We start from the raw sequence: 19,218 nt of genomic DNA, 5'->3' as shown, positions 1-19,218 counted from the left end.
AAGAGAGAGGTTTCTGCACAGTGATAAGTAGTAAGCATGAGGTGCTTTTGCATTTTCAGTGCTTAACTCTAACCCCTTCGTGGCTTGTATTCATTTACACCTCCTTCCCGTGCTGACTTTAAACTAAACAGGGGCAGTTTTTTAATAGCAATTCAAAGCATAACAGTGCACTGTAGCAGGAAATCAAACTCCTTAAGTGTTAAGCCTATTCATTTACTTGTTTTCCAGTCTATATTTTCACAACAAATATTTTCCTTTCTCCTCTTTTTTCTTCCAATCACTGTAAAAAATTTAAGACCCCTTATCTGATTCCTACCCTTGAACTGTAAATTAAAAAGGCTTACACAGACATAGAGTGAAGCATATAAGAAGTAAAAGTTTAGGAAGTAATCTTTAAAATTTGTTATTGTGAAAGAATATTTAGTGCAGTGCACTTCAATGTGATAACTTTGAGAAGGAACTTTGCTGGTTTTATACATTATGTAAATCTGGAAGAAGGTAATGGTAGTGGCTGTAACAATGTAATAATCTGCATGCAAATGAAATTTGCAGTGCCTTTTAACTGCCTGAGATGTTAGATTTTTTGTGTGCTTTAGCATTCATTCAGCGCTTCATGCAGTAGATGTTCTTTCTGACCTTGTGGGTGGGCAAGGAGAAAAGTACTATTATCAGGAGAAAAACTTTGAGATTTCCTATCTGTATTATTTAGTTAATGCTTTCTTCAGTTATTTTTGTGATCCTTTTCTATATAATAAGATTGGTAAAATTATTTGTTAGCTTTTTTTCCCCCAAGAAATAATCTCTAAGTACTTCAGCTATCAGGCAAACACACACTGGGAAAAATAAATTATCTGATTTTACTAAGTCTGTAAAATCTTTTAATTAGTTAGGTATGTATTTTATGGCCTACTACAGCAAACCTGTGCTTACTCATCTCAGAAAATATTTCAGTTATTTCACTGCATGAAATAAATATTTTTAACCTTACATGTTAAAAATTTAGTACCATTTTATGAACGGTGCTCCATTCAGATTAGATCTCTCTCCCAATATGTGTTTATGACTCTCTGTACAGAAATAGCGTTGTATCTGAGGTAAATCAAATTAACTGCGCTTGAGCTGGTAGGGGAATACAGCTGTTAACAAAGTATGCAGGTTTTTAATTACAAGTAATACCTGCTCTTGCTGTCTTCTACTGTCCAAAGAAGTTGTGTTAAACAGCAGGATCAAGCCTGTAGTTAGAACTAAATGATCTTCTCAGTGTGACCTCCTGGAAAAGGTACAAGTCTGGTGAATGGTGTTGAGTTCAGCTTTCAAAATCTGATGGAAAAGCCACAGCACACTTACTGTTTCCAAATATATTATTTAATAAATGTTGTATAGCTCTATGGGAATGGGTAAGTGTACAGTAGGACAACTGCAGCTGTAGGAGTATTTAAGCCAGGCAAACTTCCCATTGCCCATGAACACTGCATCTGGAGGAGCTCACCCTTTGAAAAACTCACAGCCTGAAAAGCTCATGCTGCAGTGTTCAGAGGCAAAATAAAAAACTGTAGTATGTGGCTCCTAATGTACTATATAAACCAAGGATTAAAACCACTTTATTTTAAAAAGCTTAAATGATAACTCCTTCTGTATTAAGGCAGCTATAAGAGGTAAAGAAATGGAGAGAGGAAAATTAGTCTAAAACTAGGGAGCTTGCAGGAAAGAGATTCATAATTATTAAAATGATGCTTGCATAGTGCAAGACTTAGATAGCTTTGCCTTCATCTTAGGTACTAACAGTCTGTGTTGCAAAGAATTTTGCAGTTTGCAAAGAAAAAACAAAAAACCTCACGTTTTCTAACCTTTCTCTAAAATTGAAATAAGCAACCCAAAAAATCATTATCAACTTTCTACCTTTTTTTTGTCTTTTGTGTCTTAGCCACCTTGTAGTTTTCAGGTGCCATTTCAGCAGCAACATACTGTACCTACACTTGTATACCACGCTTCATGCCATGCATCCCGAGGTGCTTTGCAGTACAATTTTATACCACATCAGACAAAAGTTGTAAAATTTATGACTAAAAGATTAATCCCTTTCCTCTGCATTAGACCAGATTAGCAGACTGACAGGAAAAGGAGTGGAATGGCCATACCCATAACCATACATTTTTCTCTGCTGTTTATGATTTAGGTGTCAATGCACAGTTCCTGTTGACTGTATGCTTAGTGAGGACGAGATTTCATTTGTCTTAGTGGGAATTGAGAGGGCCTCAAACCATCTTTGAAATACAATTTCTTGAGCTTTCTGGCTTTAATGTCAATTTTCAGTAGTACAACTAAGACGAGAATCTCACCTTTAACAAGGTGTGTTCATATTTTTGGTGTGTACGTGAGAATCTGGGACCTTTTCATACGGAGTATTTGTCGAACCTCCTGCTATATTACATCTAACTTATGAATGTGGAAATGTTATTTTAAGGCTTCCCTTTCATATGGCTTATTTTTAAAAGTAATTTTTTTTATAAATACCTTATTTTATAAATATGATACAGATTTAGGTTTGGTTTTTTTCAGTACTCACTCAGGGAGGAATAGCTTGAATAAATCAAAGCATCCTATTAACAATATTGGTTAAAATTAAAAAACTCTAAGATACATAAAATTATTATTTGAGTAAATAGATAAAATATTTGTGATGATTCTTGGACCTTAGAATTTGGGGTGGGTTTTTTTTCTTGTCAAGTCTGAATAAATTTTTAGATTCCATCTATACAGGAAGCAAGTCATATTGCTTCCTTAGGTAGAGTGCTCTTTCACATTTATTTACTTCTAAGTAGAGGTTTTGATCTCAGTTTCATCTGTGTGAATTGACTCACATTATGATATCTTGGTTTTAGTAAATCTAATTTCTACTGTGAAACTGAGATCAGAATCTGACTCATTTAGGGAATCATTCTGTAAAGACTAAACTAAAAACATTAAATTACCTGTAATTATTAATGTAGTACTGTTGCTTATGCCCTGTTTCCTTTTTCTCCTCCTCTTTTTTTCTCCTGATATGTATCTTCTTAAAAGTGCCAATCAATGGTAAGTTGCCCATTTGCCCCATGGAAGAGATGTGGAGGGTTGGGAGAAGTTTGTGTCTCATAAAAATTTTAACCAGCCCACGGGGGTCTCCTGTTTGTTGGCTTGCATGTCAGTTGACATATAACATTCCATGCCTAATGTGGTGGCTCATGATACACTGTGATCCTAAAGCATGTTCAGCAGTCAGTCAAGACCTTTTTCCTTACCAGATGATCCTTTGCATTTGTCCTCTTGTAGTTTGTCTCCAAGTGTCGTTTTCAGATCTACATTTCCATTGCAGTCCTAGCTTGATGAACCCATAAGCCATTTTGTGCATCTTTTTATTTTGCTCACTCCAAACATTTGCTCTAAATTTGCAGTGTAAAATACAGTACTTCAGTAGTTTATGAAAAATACAAGTCCAGTTTCATTCCATGGGACTTGTTGAAGTTTCAGAATGAAACTTCCATGCAGTTTAAAATGAAATGCCTGTTTTAAAAATTTGTTCGCAATCAGCTAGCAACATTTAAAACAATATTAGAGTTTGGACTGCTCTGCAATGCTTCCATTGTAGAACTATGGACTTTGCCTCATTACAATCAGTCTTGCGATTTCCGTGTGTAAACTGCTCATGGATTTACTGTTCTTCTGGTGTAGCCTTCACAGACAGAACCAATGCTGATGGTGTCAGATTTCTGCCATTCCTCTAGAAATCTTTGTAGTTTCTATTTCTTCTATTAAGTGAAAATGAGCCAGCATGTGATGAGATACTCTTTTTCTAGATGAAACGCACACGATGGGCAGTGACACAAGCAGCCTGGTCCAATCCCATACCTATAAGAAGCGAGATCCAGTGGATGTGCCCTACCAGACGGGACAGCTCCATCCAGCCATCCGTGTAGCTGACTTGCTGCAGCACATCACCCAGATGAAGTGTGCAGAAGGCTACGGATTTAAAGAGGAGTATGAAGTAAGTGTCCGGTCTAAGGATCTGATCATTATGTCTTCTGGACCATTGGTTGTATGTGTCTGATGCTGAGATTTTACCAGTGTGCACACTTCTTGCATTTTACAAGGGATGGTGTTTTTTTAGAACTTCACGCGTTGTCATGCCAACTTCGCGTTATAAAAATTGCTTAAATATATAATTGTTTAAACTGGTGTTTCTATTATTAGATTTCCAAAACCCATGCTTCAGGCCACTTCCAAAGTCACTGATGACATTTTTTCCCCCTGGAACATAGAAAACAATTCATTCCCAGGAGGACCTAATCACTTGTCAACTTTCGTTTGCGTGGCTGACTTAAACAAGTTTGTTCCTGTGAGGTTTTTTTATGCCACTGTTACTTAAAAGTGATGGAATTGAAATTTCTTGTGTTTGGAAAAGATTTGCTCATCAGCCAAAACCTTTTATACCAGCATTAAGCCTAGAGGAAAGCTACAATTAATTTATTAAAAAAAAATAAAATCAAGACCGTAAAATGGAATTTATAGTGCAACCAATGACGTGGATTTTTAACTACAGTGGATCAAATGATTCTGCTGAGAAACAATTTCCAGGAAAATCACTTAATTTTCAGCTTACCAAGCTGATGAATGGCATCCCATTACAGACAGTAGGTGTAGTCATGACTAATGCCAGTAGATGCAATACATCAGGGTGCAGTTTGTTAATAGTGGCAGGGAAGGAGGACTTTAAATAATGAAGCTGCAACTTTTTAAACTCCTCTTTATATATGGAAATGGTTATAATCACAATGAACTGTTAACTAGCTATATATTTGAGAGTTTTTTCCATTGAGCTACTGCAGTAATGTTGTTTTTTCTCCATATGCAGTGAATGCCCAATATATTCTAGCACTGCAAAGGCTGCAAATCTCTTTGTTTACATTTCTGTCAGACACATACTGTCCTCTTTATAAATTTGAACTAGACAACAAAAGAATTTCTTCCTTATGTATGACCAGAAGGATAAATGTCCAAATGAAAAGGAAGGAATAGTTTGACAGGGGATTTGTTTTGAATGAAGTCTCATAGATGGTTTTTGTTCTAACAAGACAGCAGGATTATATAGTCTCACCAGGGAAAGAGTTTGATTCAGGAGAAATTCACACAGGATTCACTACAAAAATAAATCTATGGAACAGAACAGAAAGTAAAGTAGCACATTGCCCATTAGGAGCACTTCAGAGGAGTGCAAGGATACAGAGTACTTGCTGTCATGCATAGTTTTAAGTGCTTTAAAATAAAACTTAATAATTAGGGCCACTATTCTCAATAATTTAGGCAATAGTTCACCGTCTAAGCACATATATATAGTTTTAAGTCCTATTGGTGTCATGCAGAAGTTTTTGGTGTGGCACAACTGATGAAAAGGATGAATGTTGAAAAATCATCTTTGAACAATGGCAGGCTGGTACTTCCCCCTCACTGCTCAGCTCTGCATTAGGATTTACCCACTTGGGATACTGAGTGTCTATAGCTCCCAATACTCATGGGCTTGGAGGAGCACCCTGTTTAGCAGGATTCTACCCGTTTGTTCTCCAGGGAGAAGGCTCCTGTTCCCACAAGAAGGATCAGGCCCTTGCTTTTGGCTGGAGAGATCAATACTGTGCCTGTCTGTAGAACAGAGCACATGCAGACATGTCCTTAGGGGCACACCAGTAGCAACTTCACTGCTGCTTTCCCATCTGTTTCTTGGGTGTGGAAAGAACAGGAATGCATTTCTGGGAGCTGTGGATGTAAATGCAGCCCTTCATTTGCGGCCTAGTGATGCAGCCCTTCATTGCGGCGAATGATCAGGATTGCACAGAAATCCTGAAACCTCGGGAAATTTCCACCTAGCTAGTCTGCAGTGGATCTTTGAAATCCTTTCTGTCCCCTGCCAGACGCTTTAGAAAGGAGAGATTTTTGCTTGGTTCCAGTGGTTTTAGATGTTAGACTGGCAGGATATCATTGGCCTGATTTCCCAAGTACCCCTGCACTGATTGTGCATTATTTAATCTGTTCCCGAGTACTGCAGCATGGGAGAGCTTTTACTGGTCATGAAGGAGCCTCCTTGCTCATCTTCTTTCTGCATTAAAGAAACAAAGTAACTAGAAAAGGGAAAAGTGTTTTCCTCAATTCATCACATCTTCCTCCTTACATATGTCACCTCTTGGTTTTAGACTCAGTACTTTCACAGGGATTTCACTTTATCCTTTCTCAAAAATGTCCATTGTCAAAGGGCCATAAATCCAAGTAACGAGTTTATCTGCTCCCTAAACAGATCAATTAGGCTACTAGAGGTTAGCATGGTTTGGCATACCTAGGGCAGAAGCAGATAAATTCATTAAAGTCTTACAATTTCAGATAAGTTTTATTTTTAATGCTGGTTTTGGATCAACTTAAATTGGTGACTCCTCAGTGTAAAGTGGTTCTCTGCCAAATTAAGGCGAGTTGACATAAGACAGTTCCAAATCAATTTCAGAGTGTCTGCGCAGGAGCTTGGACTGGTTTAACGAAATTGATTTGAAAACACACCTTTAATTAAACCAGTGCAACTTTGTGTAGATAAAGCCTTGAAAAATCAATTTCACATTATGTTCCATGACAGGGAGTTCTGAGCTTCTATTATCTCAAAACCAGAGGTTCCTTTGAAAAGCCAAGATTTGCAAAGGGTGTCCTGCTCAGATCAGCCTCACTTACTGTCACTAACAGGGCTGTGTCAATAACAGAATTTTAAAAAAGGTTCCTCCATGTAGCTTTATCTTTAAGGCTTTCCTCCCAATCGTCTGTCTCATCTTCCCTCTCCTCCCCTTCTGTTGAACACATCCTTTCTCAAGGTTTTCTGGCAGTTAACTGTTTCAATCCAGAAATTATTTTATATCATTAAAGCAATACTACTTAAAATACAGTAATGTTATATACTGTCAAGATAAACTGCACTGCATATGTTCCCTCTGTGCTGCATGGCCTTCATTTTGATGTGTTGCACCAATGTAACTGTACTACTGTCTAAATTATCATAGTCAAATAGATGAATTCTATCTATTCAGGGTGCCTGTCAAGGTCAGGAACATGAAATATATTATCTAATGTGTGTTAAACAATTCATTTCAGTTTAGCACTTCAGTTTAGCACCTGTTAGAGATTGGTAAAAGTATTTAAAAATATCTTTTAAAATATCATAAAAAGATGGATAATTTAAAGAGAAGTTGAAGATGAGTGTTGAAAATAATTGGGGATATGAAAGAAATTCTGTCTTAATAGCAGTCTCTTCATTTAAATGGAACTTCAGAAGATTTGCTAATGTAGATATGCTAAGGTAGATGTGGTTATCATCAGTAAAACCTAACTCACTGAAAAAAATTCATTGGCCAGTGGAATATCTGGGATAAATACAAAATTATTTTAAGAAACAAAATAGGGGGGAAAACTCTCTAAAACCAGTAGACATACAGATCCTTGTTTGGGGAGGCAGAAAGTATGACAGACAAGCAGGAAATTTTTCATGGAGGATATTTGCCCCATAGGTGCCTACTTTGAATTATTTTTCTCCAAACCACTCTTAGAATAATGTCTGACTTTGAAAGAAGTCTGATAAAATTTCCATTTTCTGCTGTCATGCAAAGCCATAACAGAATCCTGTCACTCAAACCCAGTCTCCAGTTGCATCTTTTCTTTCTCTTTGGTTCCAGCTGGAAGACAAATTTGCTGCCACATGACACTTTTAAGACTTGTGCTTCTGGCGCCCTGTTGTGAAATCTTGAAAATAGTAGGAAAATTGAGTATTTTTTTTAATGTTATGTTATTACAGCTGCTGGTAGGACCCAACTAGTTCTATTTTTTCATGCATGTTCCTTGTGACTCCAACTAATTTATCTCACCTCCAACCTGTACATTTATATTACACCTTTTTCTCTGATTTTATTTGATATTCTGCAACACCAGCTGAGACAGTCAGTACCATAATCAGTACAGGTTACTTTCTATCCCACAAGACACAAGTTACACAGAAAACAGAAAGACTCTGGAACACTGGGTGAGGATGGGGGCATTAATCACAGTGTAAATACAGGAAGGACAGCATCTGTGTCTTCAAGAACCAGGAGCAGGTAACTGTTTCCTGTTTTTGTAATACAAAGGAAAACTCATTAGGCATCATAAACGTAACAGAGATGGAGATAGAAGTGAAATAGTGGGAACCTGTCCAGTGAAAATGGCATGGAAATTTGTTAGAAATACTCATCCATAGAGATCACTGCTATAATTTTTTTTCAAGTTTTTTCAATCATCTATTCAGATGGAGCTCAGAACAATTGCAGAATGACCAGTTTAATTTTTAATCTTTAATATTGGAAAGTTGCAGTGGTTTGCTTAAGCCATACCTTTGGTTTAAGCCACACCTTCAAAGAACTTTGTTCAGGCATAACCATTTTCTTCACACTGCTGTGGGATTTGCAAAAGCCTTCCAACAATACCAGGTAACTTGTGTCTGGATGGGATTATCCCAGACACTTGAGCACTGGAAAACCTGGCCCTGTGGAGATAGCGTAGGGAGGCTGAAGGAAGTAGTAAAAACAAGCAACTGCCTTACCCACAAAGCATGTTTTGGTTTGTAAAACCTAAGGTACTCCAGATCAATACCAAATTGTTGAAATAAAGTAATCCCAAACCTGAAACCACATCCACAGGTGAATAGCCTATGTTAGTAGTGACACCTTCCCAGTGCATGCAATATCCATTTAAGTCTCGTAGAAGAATGGGTGTCTTCCAGTTGTTGATCAGCCAGAATCAGTTGTCAGCAATTTTAACTGTATGGGAGTTTGGGATTTTTTCCGTTAGGAGGAAGGACACTTATTTTGCTCAATGTCTGTTGTTGTCACCGAGTTTTTTGCAATTCTAAACCTGTCCTTTATCACCCTGAATTTCTCTTCTTAACAGATTTCACATGGAGGAGAAGTGCTGTCATAGTGCTTAATATCATTCACATGACACTGCCTTATGTCACAGTGTGGTTAACTGCCCAGTGATCAAGATGTCCCACAACTTTCTAAATCACACAGTTTTCCTCTCCCACTCTTCCTAGGTGCATTTTCCTCCAATTTAAATAAAAGTGCATGTATATGCAGAAACAGCTCTCTAATTTGTTTTGTTTAAGCAGGTTTAATTAGAATTTATTCTTATCACAGAAAATAGATTTAGGCAGGTCATGGCTTCATTAGAAAGGCTTTGTGCTTTTATCTGTTTGAATAGTAAAATTGCAGAGGTGTACAGAGTAGAGCATTTCCAGTATCCTTAGGATTACTCTCAGTGGGGTGTAGGCAGCTGTTTGCTCATGCTGTGATTCAGCTATTCTTGGTACTGATCAGTCTGTGATTTACTTGGGTATGGACCTCTTGTTTTCTTCTTCTCAGCTGCCTAAACAGTCTGAACTGTGTGTGATCTCAGGCAGCAAGGACACCTAACAAGAGCAAGGATACCTAATTCAGCCAAATTTTTTTCTTCATGAAAGTCTGCAAGACTAAGTCTTGTATGTAAAGTTTAGACCGTGTTTTAATAAAAGCCTGGTAGCTTTAAAGTGCATCTTTGATGACCATGGTGTCTCTCTAAGCAGTTAAAACAGAGACTGGTGGTATTGATCCATTCAGAAAAATGTTGGTCCACTCAAAAGTCGTAAGATATAGATTCTTAAGCTGATCAATTGAATGGATAAACAAGTGCAGGTTGTTCTTGTGTAGAAACTCTGGCAGCTATTTCAATCATTCACTGCTTCTTCTGAGTCTGGTAGTCCTGGTTCATGCTGAGGCAAACATATGAATGAGTACAAAATATGTCAGCAAGAAAAAATGTGCTGTAACATGTCATTTTTCTTGTCCTGAAGATGCCCTGGGAGTCTTTTCCATGATCCGATATTTAGCAGACATTTGTTTTGTATCTCAGCATAGCTGGACTGAAAATCTAAAGCAAATTTAAAGCATGATAAGCACCTCTGATGTTATTCCTGATCCTTAATGAGTGAGTCTGCAAAACCATTTAAAATGGATAATTTTAACTGTTGCATGCAATTTTGTGGATGTGCCTCTGGCACTTCATTATCCCATGGTAATTAAGTTTCAATTTGCTTTAGGAGATTGTGGGGTTTTTTTCCCATCTTGAGTCCAGCCATCACAGCAGTCTTTCACAAGTGGTTTTAATCTTCCTCCCCTTTTTATTGACCTATGACTCCATCATTAGGATCTTTTATTCTCTGAAGACATGGCAAAATCTTTCTCAGTTTATTCTAGAAAGATCTATGGGTGTGTGCAATGTAAAAATGGAGCAATAAAAGAAATAGTTTCAAAGTTTCAGTGATTATTGTCAACTTAGTACTGAGAGGATCTTTTAAAATCCTGTATCCACATGTGATAAGTCCAAGTAATTAAGAGAGGGGTTATATAACATTAATGAAAAGAATTAACCTTTTCCATCGTACTGCTTTCTTCCTAGAGAAGAGGTACACAGAGGTATATTCTTATTAATAACAAACACTCACACATCATTCCACTATTTTAGCATGTGGGATCTGTTGAACATTGTTCTCCTGCCTGTCTTGTCTTCATCCCCTTTGGCAGCCACAGGTTGAGAAACAGTCAAACTGTACTAAGCAGACTTCTCAGTATATTTTACTCTGGTTGTCCATTAGTGAAGTCATTTTTGCTGACTGATCTTGCTACTGTGCTTTACCTGGTATGAAATTTATGCTCTCTCTATACCTATTGAAATCAGGGTTTAATTTCAGATTTAGCCAATCTGTGTATTGTTATGGGCTATTGAACACGACAGTAGGAAACTAAATGAGGCCACTGAACGTCATTTCAGTCATAGTGTGAATTTCCAGAGGGAAATCTGCAAGAATGTCTTTAATGCTCACAGCTGTTAGGTGATAGGTTAAACATTCTAAATGCTAGTGACAAGTATGATTTGCAACAAAGAAAAGTTTTTGAAATGTTGCAGGCCATTTGCTGCATATTTGCACTAGCCTGACTTATTAATTATTCAAATAAGATATTGAATATTTGATCAGAATCTGTAATCTCTTCTTTAGTTAACATATTATTTACTTTGAAAAAGTGCTGATGTACCATACTTTTCCCATTGCACCTGCAAAAATGAATTGGTCCTATTTATGTGCACAGAATAATATATTGTGCTTTAATGTTCAAGATATTATTCATTACTTCCTACCCATATAAGCCTTCTTTACCTTCTTCATATTTTATTAGTGCCCTTTAAAAAGACATAAAAAAATCAGTCATGTAGGTATTCCATTTTGAATTATGCAGATGATGTTAAATGCAATTATAATCTATTAATTATATATACACGATGTGTTTTCTACAGATTGCATTTATTCACTACAAATAATTAGGCATTTTAGTCCATTGCTGGTCTCATGACCAGAGCATTATTACTGGTTGTTTGGAAAGTGAGAGGAACACTTTTCAAATCAAATTAGCATAATTTAGCAATTGGGGTTTTCATTTAGCATCAGTTTATCCACAGCGTGTGTAAAATATGCAATATTTTCTATAATGCATTAGTTTTAAATAAGTTAAAGTAGCCATTACAAATTTTTCAGGAAATGAAAACTTGTATTTTTATGTAGCCTGTGGCTCAGAGTGTCTTTTAAGACATTTTCTAACTGGAAGGCAAGACTTCTTCTTGCATGTTTCCTGTAGTGTTTTAGTGATTGTCCTGTCAATGGAACAGATGCTTATCATTTTCCAGCAGGAATTTTTTTCTTTTTTTTTTTTTGGTTGCAGCATACTGATTTGATTGGCCCAAAAGAGTCTGCAGGAAGTGTTAAGTCCACTGAAAATCTTCCAGGTCATAATTGGGCACACAAGGGGCCTGGCAAGCTTCTATGCTCTCTTGCTGGTTTCCTGCCATTTCCTCTGTCTCTATGTGATAGCTGCTCCCCTGGTTTACCCATCATGCCGGGTCCCTGTGATGCCCCTGCCTGCACTGTCATGGGGCTGTGCTGTTTTCTGAGCTGCTTGGCTCTGCATCTGTCTTATGAATTAACAGTGAGGTCACCTGGGTGCACAGCAAATCATTTCAGAGGTGTAGGGGACATGGCCTGCTAAACAGCTGTGAGAAGATGCAGGTACCTTGGTCAGGCAAAAATTAGCAGGGGAATGATGGGCAGAAAATCCTGATGGGAAGTCCAGAGTACCCATGGGAGCAAAGCAGCCCAGGAGGTGAGCAGAAGGAAAAGCAGGCTGGCTTTGGGGACTTGTGAAATACAGTCAGTGAGAGTCACTATTTCAGAAATTACATTATGGCAGCCATGTAAAATTACTGGAGTTACTGGGGTTGCAGCTCAGTTCAAGACTGATGAAAATTCATATTGACACTTCTTCACAAGACAGAAACAGCAGGTCAGAGTCACTCAACATAAATCTACACACAAAAGCTGAAAGGTTTAGATCTACAGCATGATTTGGAATCCAAGATAGGGAAGACCTTTAGCACATGTTTAAGTTCAGTTGGTTTTAAAGGGGCTTAAGGGGCTGTTTTGAAGTTGCTTTGAATATACCTTCTTTCCTGTTTTACATTTTACAATTTACATAAATGGAAGCTACACAAGGGACATCATAGACATGCTCATATAATGGTGAAGAAGCTTGAATATCCATCCACAGAAATGGTGCCGTTTCTTCCCCTTAAGGTCTTAAAAAGATTCATGACTGACAGTGCTCTGCTTTGGCCTGTGTTAAAAATAAATGGATCATGTTTCTGTAAAAATCAGCTGAGCCCAGTTATTACTCATCTAGCTTTAGGTGTTTGCCTATGCTATAATAACTGTTCTTAGTATATTACAGAAAAGAAGTTCTTGTATCTAAAAGAGACAGGTCTGGGTCTCCAACAGACAGATGATCTCTGCTCTTATATCACACACCAAAGGGAATAAAAAAAGAAGTGAGGACCTTCCTTGATGCATGGGCTGGGGCTGTTTAGAGGCAGACGTAGCTGTGGCTGCCTTCAGCTAACAAGGGAGCCTGCAATAAAGGGGACATAAGCTCTTTTGGTAAAATTGTAGCTTTTTGTCTCTGGCCTATACATAAAGGGTTCCCTTCTAAATAGAAGGCCTCCTACTGCTTGCTTTGGGACGGTGGAAGCTTCCACAGAGTGCAGTATTGCTTCCTGAAGTAAGCATAGTTTCTGATTAGTCTGGGAGATGACAAAGGAACACTTTGCCTTTAATGCTTAAATACCTGGTTGTATCACAGAGCTTAGAGTTTTGAAATGAGATAATATTACCATTCCCATTGTTTACACTAAATATCTCCATGAGCCATCTCTGTGCTTTTCCTTGCCAAAAATGATGGCCAAACAACAGACTTCCAGTATGACATAACAAATGTTAGAAAGGTAGGTCAGATCCTGCATCCTCTACTCAGGAAATAGCAGTAAAAGCAGCCACCTCCAACCCCACATGAATAGTTAGAAAAGGACAGAGGGGACTTAAATAGATGGGGAAAAGCTTGTAGTGCGATGCTCTTTTTAGATTTTTCATGTCCTTCCAAAGTCCTCTGAATCTAAGCATGACTGTCAAGTTGAGACACATGCTTTTTAATCTTGAGAAAGTCTGCATGCAACAGTTTGTCAGTCTTTTGTGATCCCAGTATTGCTCTTCCATGTGCTGTCAACCATTAGTCATTGCCAGAACACTTTAGTGTATTGTTTGCTTGAAAAGTATTTCAGTAACAGTGTCCTCTGTATTAGGCTGTGATATCTGCTGAGCTTTTGTTCACTTAGCCTTGATTTTTTACCTGCTATTGTTTCTGTTTTTCATTGGTGTCACTTGTCAAGCTGGACAAAGAAAACTAAAGTAAACCTCTGAAATTCGGGTTTGTAGTTTTGCTCATTCACCCACTCATACTTAACTCCAGCTTTTATGCTCTGTGTAATACTGTTGTACACAGCTTCCCTAAGGCTGGCATAATAAACTAGGTAAAGATTATATGAGTAAGGAAATCCTTACAAGTGACACAGAGCCACTTTATCAGGTCCAGTACCAAGTCTCTACTTTCGTTCTAGGACAGTGAAATATCACCCATTCCTGGCTGCTGTAATACCCCCTTAGGATATTCTGAGCTGTGCCAGAGATCAGTGTTACTTCTGCAATGGTAACAGCAATTATTCATTATTTCTTATAATACAGGAAATCAGGAGCACCCAACAAAGCTATTAAGCAGCAGGTTTAAAATGAACAAAAGGAAATATTTTTCACACAGCACATAATTACATCGTGGAGCTCATTGCCTCAAGATGCTGTGAAGCCAAAATTATAAATGGGTTAAAAAATGGGCTAGAAAAATTCATTATTAAACACAATGGCTGTGTGCAGTCTCTGGCTGAGGAAGAGATTGCTCAGGAAAGCCATTGATTGCTAGAAGCTAAAAGGGTATGCTGGGGAAAGATTCACTCTCTGTTTGCTCTATTCTTTGTACTTTTTTGTAAACACCTGCTACTAGTTCTGTTGTAGAAAAACTAATCGGTTGTATGGACCTCTGGTTTGACCCAGTGTGGCTGTTAACTCACATCAAAAGGAAAAAAATAAATCAATGCTCTTGTATATACACAGCAAACAGTGTGATGTGAAATAGTAATTCTTTTTTTTTTTTTTTTGCCATACTGGTAGTCAATTTTATAGAACTAACACCACTTCAGTTTATAAAGGACACAAACTGCTTCTTAAATCAGATAGCATCCTCAGTGTTTTCTAGTTTGTTTCTTTTACCAGCAGTTCTCCTGGTCCACTGCCTTACTGGTAGACTACAGGACTGCTGTGGACTGGGCTGCAGCTTGATAATGCTGTAAAGGGAAAGAGGAAAAATAAAAGATATTCAGTTGTAAAATACTTTCATATAAATGCGTGTAGTTGCTGTGCTAAAGCCTAATCCTTGAGCCTTTATTCTGAGCAGTTCTTTATTCTGCAAAGAGTCTCATTTCCATTAATTAGACCCTTTCAAGAGAGTTGTACTGATTAGAGTACATTGAGGTAGTGAAATTCCTAGTGTGGGCAGTAAACCACTTCTCATGTTTTGGAGAGCAAAAGGGGCACCATTATCTGAATTTTGAAGTTAAACAGGTTGAGCTTCCAAACCACACCAAAGCATATGCTTTGATTTTGCACTGGGAAACACATTTAAATATAAGAAAATTTGGTGTCTTGCTGCTTTCCTAGTAGTTTTCTACACATTTCGGTTTTGCAACTGACTTTCTAATTGTCTCTTCTTTTACAACATCAGCAGCTTGAATTTTGAGTTTTGATGGTTACATTGTGAATCAAGTCTATAAAAGCGACAGTAGCTGGAACATACAAAAGTGTTCGAATACAAGGAAAATCACATAAATTGTTCATGCTTTTTATATGTTTAATTGTAGATCTAGTGTGAGATTGACATATTTTCCCTCCATTTGTCAGTTTTTTCCACAGCATTTGTGTTTATTTTACTGGTATTTACTAAGCATATGTATCTCTGGCACACAAAGAAAGCTAGAAAAGCTGTGCTATGTGCAGGATTTATGGCTTCTTTGAAGTTTAACTGTTTTGTGGATTGCTTTTTATTTCTTGCTATTGAGACTGTGTGTTTCTTTACTTTTAGTGGCATTTTTATAAACACTTTATTCCTGCCATTAATTGATATTTGAACATTGCTTATGCAGAAGAACAGTCTAGTTGGGAAGCATGTCTTTCGTTTTGACATAACTAGGAGTATGTTTTCTTTTAGCTGAGGTATGCTACAGTGGAATTGTCTTAAATATCTTGTAGGGGATCAGGTTGCATGTTTTAAAAATAGTCCTTTTCCAAGGGCCAGGAAACTAATGAAGTTACTAAGTTTTGGTCTAACTGCACACTGACACAGAGGTCTGCTTGTGCTTGATCAGTATGAAGCACATACCTGCACATACCTGAGCATACCTGAAGCTCACTTCCTGCCAGAGTCCCTGGAAACCTGACTGACAAATCTGGAAGAGTAATAGTAAGATGATTTTTTTTGGTGTCATGAAATACTTGGATAGTGCTACCCATATGACTGTTTTAGTGTGGAGCAGCAGTGTTTTGGAGTGCTCAAGCTTAATAGTGCAATAATACTGAAAAAAATCCTAAAAAGATTGGTTTCCTCTCTGTTTTCATGAAGAAAAAGGGAAAAAAGTACTCTATAGAAAGTACTATATTGATTGTCACTAATGCACACCACATTTAAGCTGAAATTCATGTGCATAAAGCAGTGAAGTACTTCATTCACCATACAGTTTCTGCCCACACCTGGAAAAGTTTCAGCATGTTCTAATGAAAAGCAGAAAAATTGTCTTGATTTGCGCCAGAATTCAAGTTTGATCTGGTATCATATTAAGTGTTTGTATTTTAGGTGATATGACAAGTTTAGTTGCCAGCTATTATGACTACAGTGAAGTTACAATGAATGATAGCTTCCACATTCAAGTACCTAATACAAAAAAAACCCAAACCATACTCTTTTGAGGTATTGTCTCAGATATACTTTTAAATGTATTCTTATGGAACTAAGATTCAGGCTGACATAGAGCAAGGTAGGGAGCCAGAGTGAGACATGTAAGACCTTACCTCTCTCTTCAGCTGCAATGAGGTTGTAACCAGGTGGGGATGGATCTCTTGTCCCACGTAGCAAGGAACAATACAAAAGTAAACAGCATCAAGTTGGTGTCAGGGGAGGTTTAGATTGGATATTGATTATTCCACCTAATGTCAGGATTGGAACATTTCAGTGCCAGGTCACTCTTGTCCATTTAGCTTACTCTTCATCATTTTATTGTGGTCCATTTGCAGAATTTGGCTCATGGAGTTTATTAATAAATCTAATAAATAGGGGCTTTGCTGGGTTGCTATTTTAAACAACTAGTAATTGCCTTAATGAGAAACAGATGCCTGGAATCTTTGTATTGTCTTCTAAGGGAAATATTTATATAGAGACTCAAATTTTTTAAAGTTTTGTTTTATAGAGGGATGCAGAAAATAAAGGCATCTGCTGCTATTCAACAGAGCTGTTATAATGTTGGCTTGCCTCAATGAATCTAGCTTGAGTGCAGTGTTCTAATGAAAGGAAATGTAGAATAAAAATTTAGAGCTGCAATGTATATAAATCTTGAAATGTCCACGGATAGCTAATAAATTGCTGTGTTTTGTTCAGTTTATGCAAAAGATAAAATCAAGAAGCAGATTGCAGAAGCCAAAATTACACATCAAGTCATTAAACCTCAATCTTCATTACTGAAGAATTGTTTTGATACTCAGCAAGATCAGAATCTGAACAAAAGAGTAGCTAGGTGACATGTTCAGAAGAGTCCTGCACACCAGGAAAAAATCCACAGAATAATGTCATAGGTATGATCTAAGTGCCAAACTATGATTGCTCCTTTTCTGTTCCTAAGGCTCTGAATATAAACAATATTTTGCACTGATTTTCTCTTTGTGACTAACCCTTTATTTCTTTGTTAAGTTTCATGTCTCATAATCCGTTTGTGTTAACATAGACTTGGTAACTTTTCAGGTAAGCTCTCTTTACTTCATGTCCTCACCACATTGTCCTTTAGAAAAAAAGACTGTTCTGTCAAACAATGCTACTTTTCTTCCCTTTTTTTTCTTCTTCTTCTTTTTTTTTTTTTTTTTTTACTGGAGTCTGTTTGCTGTGAGTATTACATTTGGGTTGTTAATTTACTAAACTGTGTTATTTGTACATAGTAATTTTAAAACACCACCAAACTAGAGGAGAAGAGACATTCTTGTTGCACATCTGCTCAATAAGTAACTCGTGACACTCAAATTCCCATCTCCATCATTATTGCTGGAGATAGATGTTTTCTGTTAGTTAGTTCAGTACTTATTTCACTTGCAGAGTGTATTCTCTGAATGTAGCTGTGTCAGTGATAAATATTAAGAGCTATTTGCACTGGGACATTCAAAGATCCCCATTGTATTGCACAAGGTCAATACAAGTTCTTTCAAAGCTCTTTGAAAGTTTCTCTCTTGGAATATAATAGGTGGTCACATAAAAAGAGAACTGGACAATCAAAATGTCCATCAATAAGCTCCTGTAAATACAAGCTATAGTGGAATTGTCACATATGCATTTTATTTTTCTACTGAGAAAATATTAGTATCACACATCAGATGTTAGATGAAGGATGCAGAACTGCTCTTCAAATAAGAGCATTTAGGGACAGCAAGCCCTTTTGTCCCTCCCTTATTGTTAATTTCCACAGAGTACTTCCACTACACATTATCCATTAGCTGAGCCTGGGTCATTTGAGTAGCCTTGATTCAGTGCATTATATATTTGAATGAACTGTCTGGTTTTAAGCCTGGCTGATGAATTTCTGCAGGGTTCCCTCTCTTAGAATGAGGAAGTGCTGTCTATACATTTCAAGCATCAAAATAAGGCACTTCAGGTTGGTGAGCTGCAGCTCTTCATTAGTGTGCCTAAGCAGACACTGTTTGTTCTAATGAGTAGTCTTGGGGCTGTATTGAAGGTCTGCTATCTGTCAGTGTACAGTGAGCAAACTAAAAATAATTAGGTTAACAATTGACAGCAACACTTGTCATCATTGTCAATCCCATTACTACCTCTACTATTTCTATTCTGATTATCTTTATGTGCTTTTAAATACTCTGTATTATTCTTTGAGTAGTTTCTCAGACAGATGGGAAATCGTCTAGGACCAACACCATTTTTTTGAATGTTTTATCCACCTTTCCAGTAAGTGTGCAGTTGTCCAAAGGGAGATGATTGACAGGAAGCAATTACAGAGTGAGAGCCTGCAGAGGGATGTCTGGGAAAAGGGAACATAACTTTAAAACCCAGAGCCAGGATTTCTGAGCAGTGAAGTAGCAGGGCCTCCCATTGCTGTGGAAGTTCTCAGTGGCTCTACTGTGGCCCATTACTGCTCTCCCCAAAGCAGAAAGTGTACCAAATGATCAGCTCAGGGACTGGATGCCAGCCAGCAAAAGTGATAAATAGACATGTAGCTTTTAGATAGGACATCTTTTTTCTTTAGAACAAGGAAAGTGCTGGCCTAAAAGTCAAGCCCAGAGGAGTAACTGATTGACTTTATATGTGCTAGCAAACAGTGTATTTGCAAACAAGCAAAGCAGAC

At 37.4% G+C, this 19,218-nt stretch overlaps 1 protein-coding gene across 7 annotated transcripts in view; it reads left to right on the top strand.

The window, feature by feature from the left end:
• Window positions 1-19,218, top strand: part of PTPRM (protein tyrosine phosphatase receptor type M) — a 438,108-nt gene that overhangs the window by 347,753 nt on the left and 71,137 nt on the right. For all 7 annotated transcript variants that reach the window (XM_071417369.1, XM_071417357.1, XM_071417352.1 and 4 more), the window contains one exon: window positions 3,834-4,021. In XM_071417369.1, the coding sequence (XP_071273470.1) occupies window positions 3,834-4,021 (188 nt within the window). The remainder of the gene's footprint in view (window positions 1-3,833; window positions 4,022-19,218) is intronic.

Source organism: Agelaius tricolor, unplaced genomic scaffold (genome assembly GCF_023055355.1).
Source record: "Agelaius tricolor isolate 1412-34295 unplaced genomic scaffold, bAgeTri1.0.p SCAF_2, whole genome shotgun sequence".
Taxonomy (NCBI): domain Eukaryota; kingdom Metazoa; phylum Chordata; class Aves; order Passeriformes; family Icteridae; genus Agelaius; species Agelaius tricolor.
Note: the sequence above shows the minus strand (reverse complement) of the source record. Positions and strands in the feature narration are given on the sequence as shown.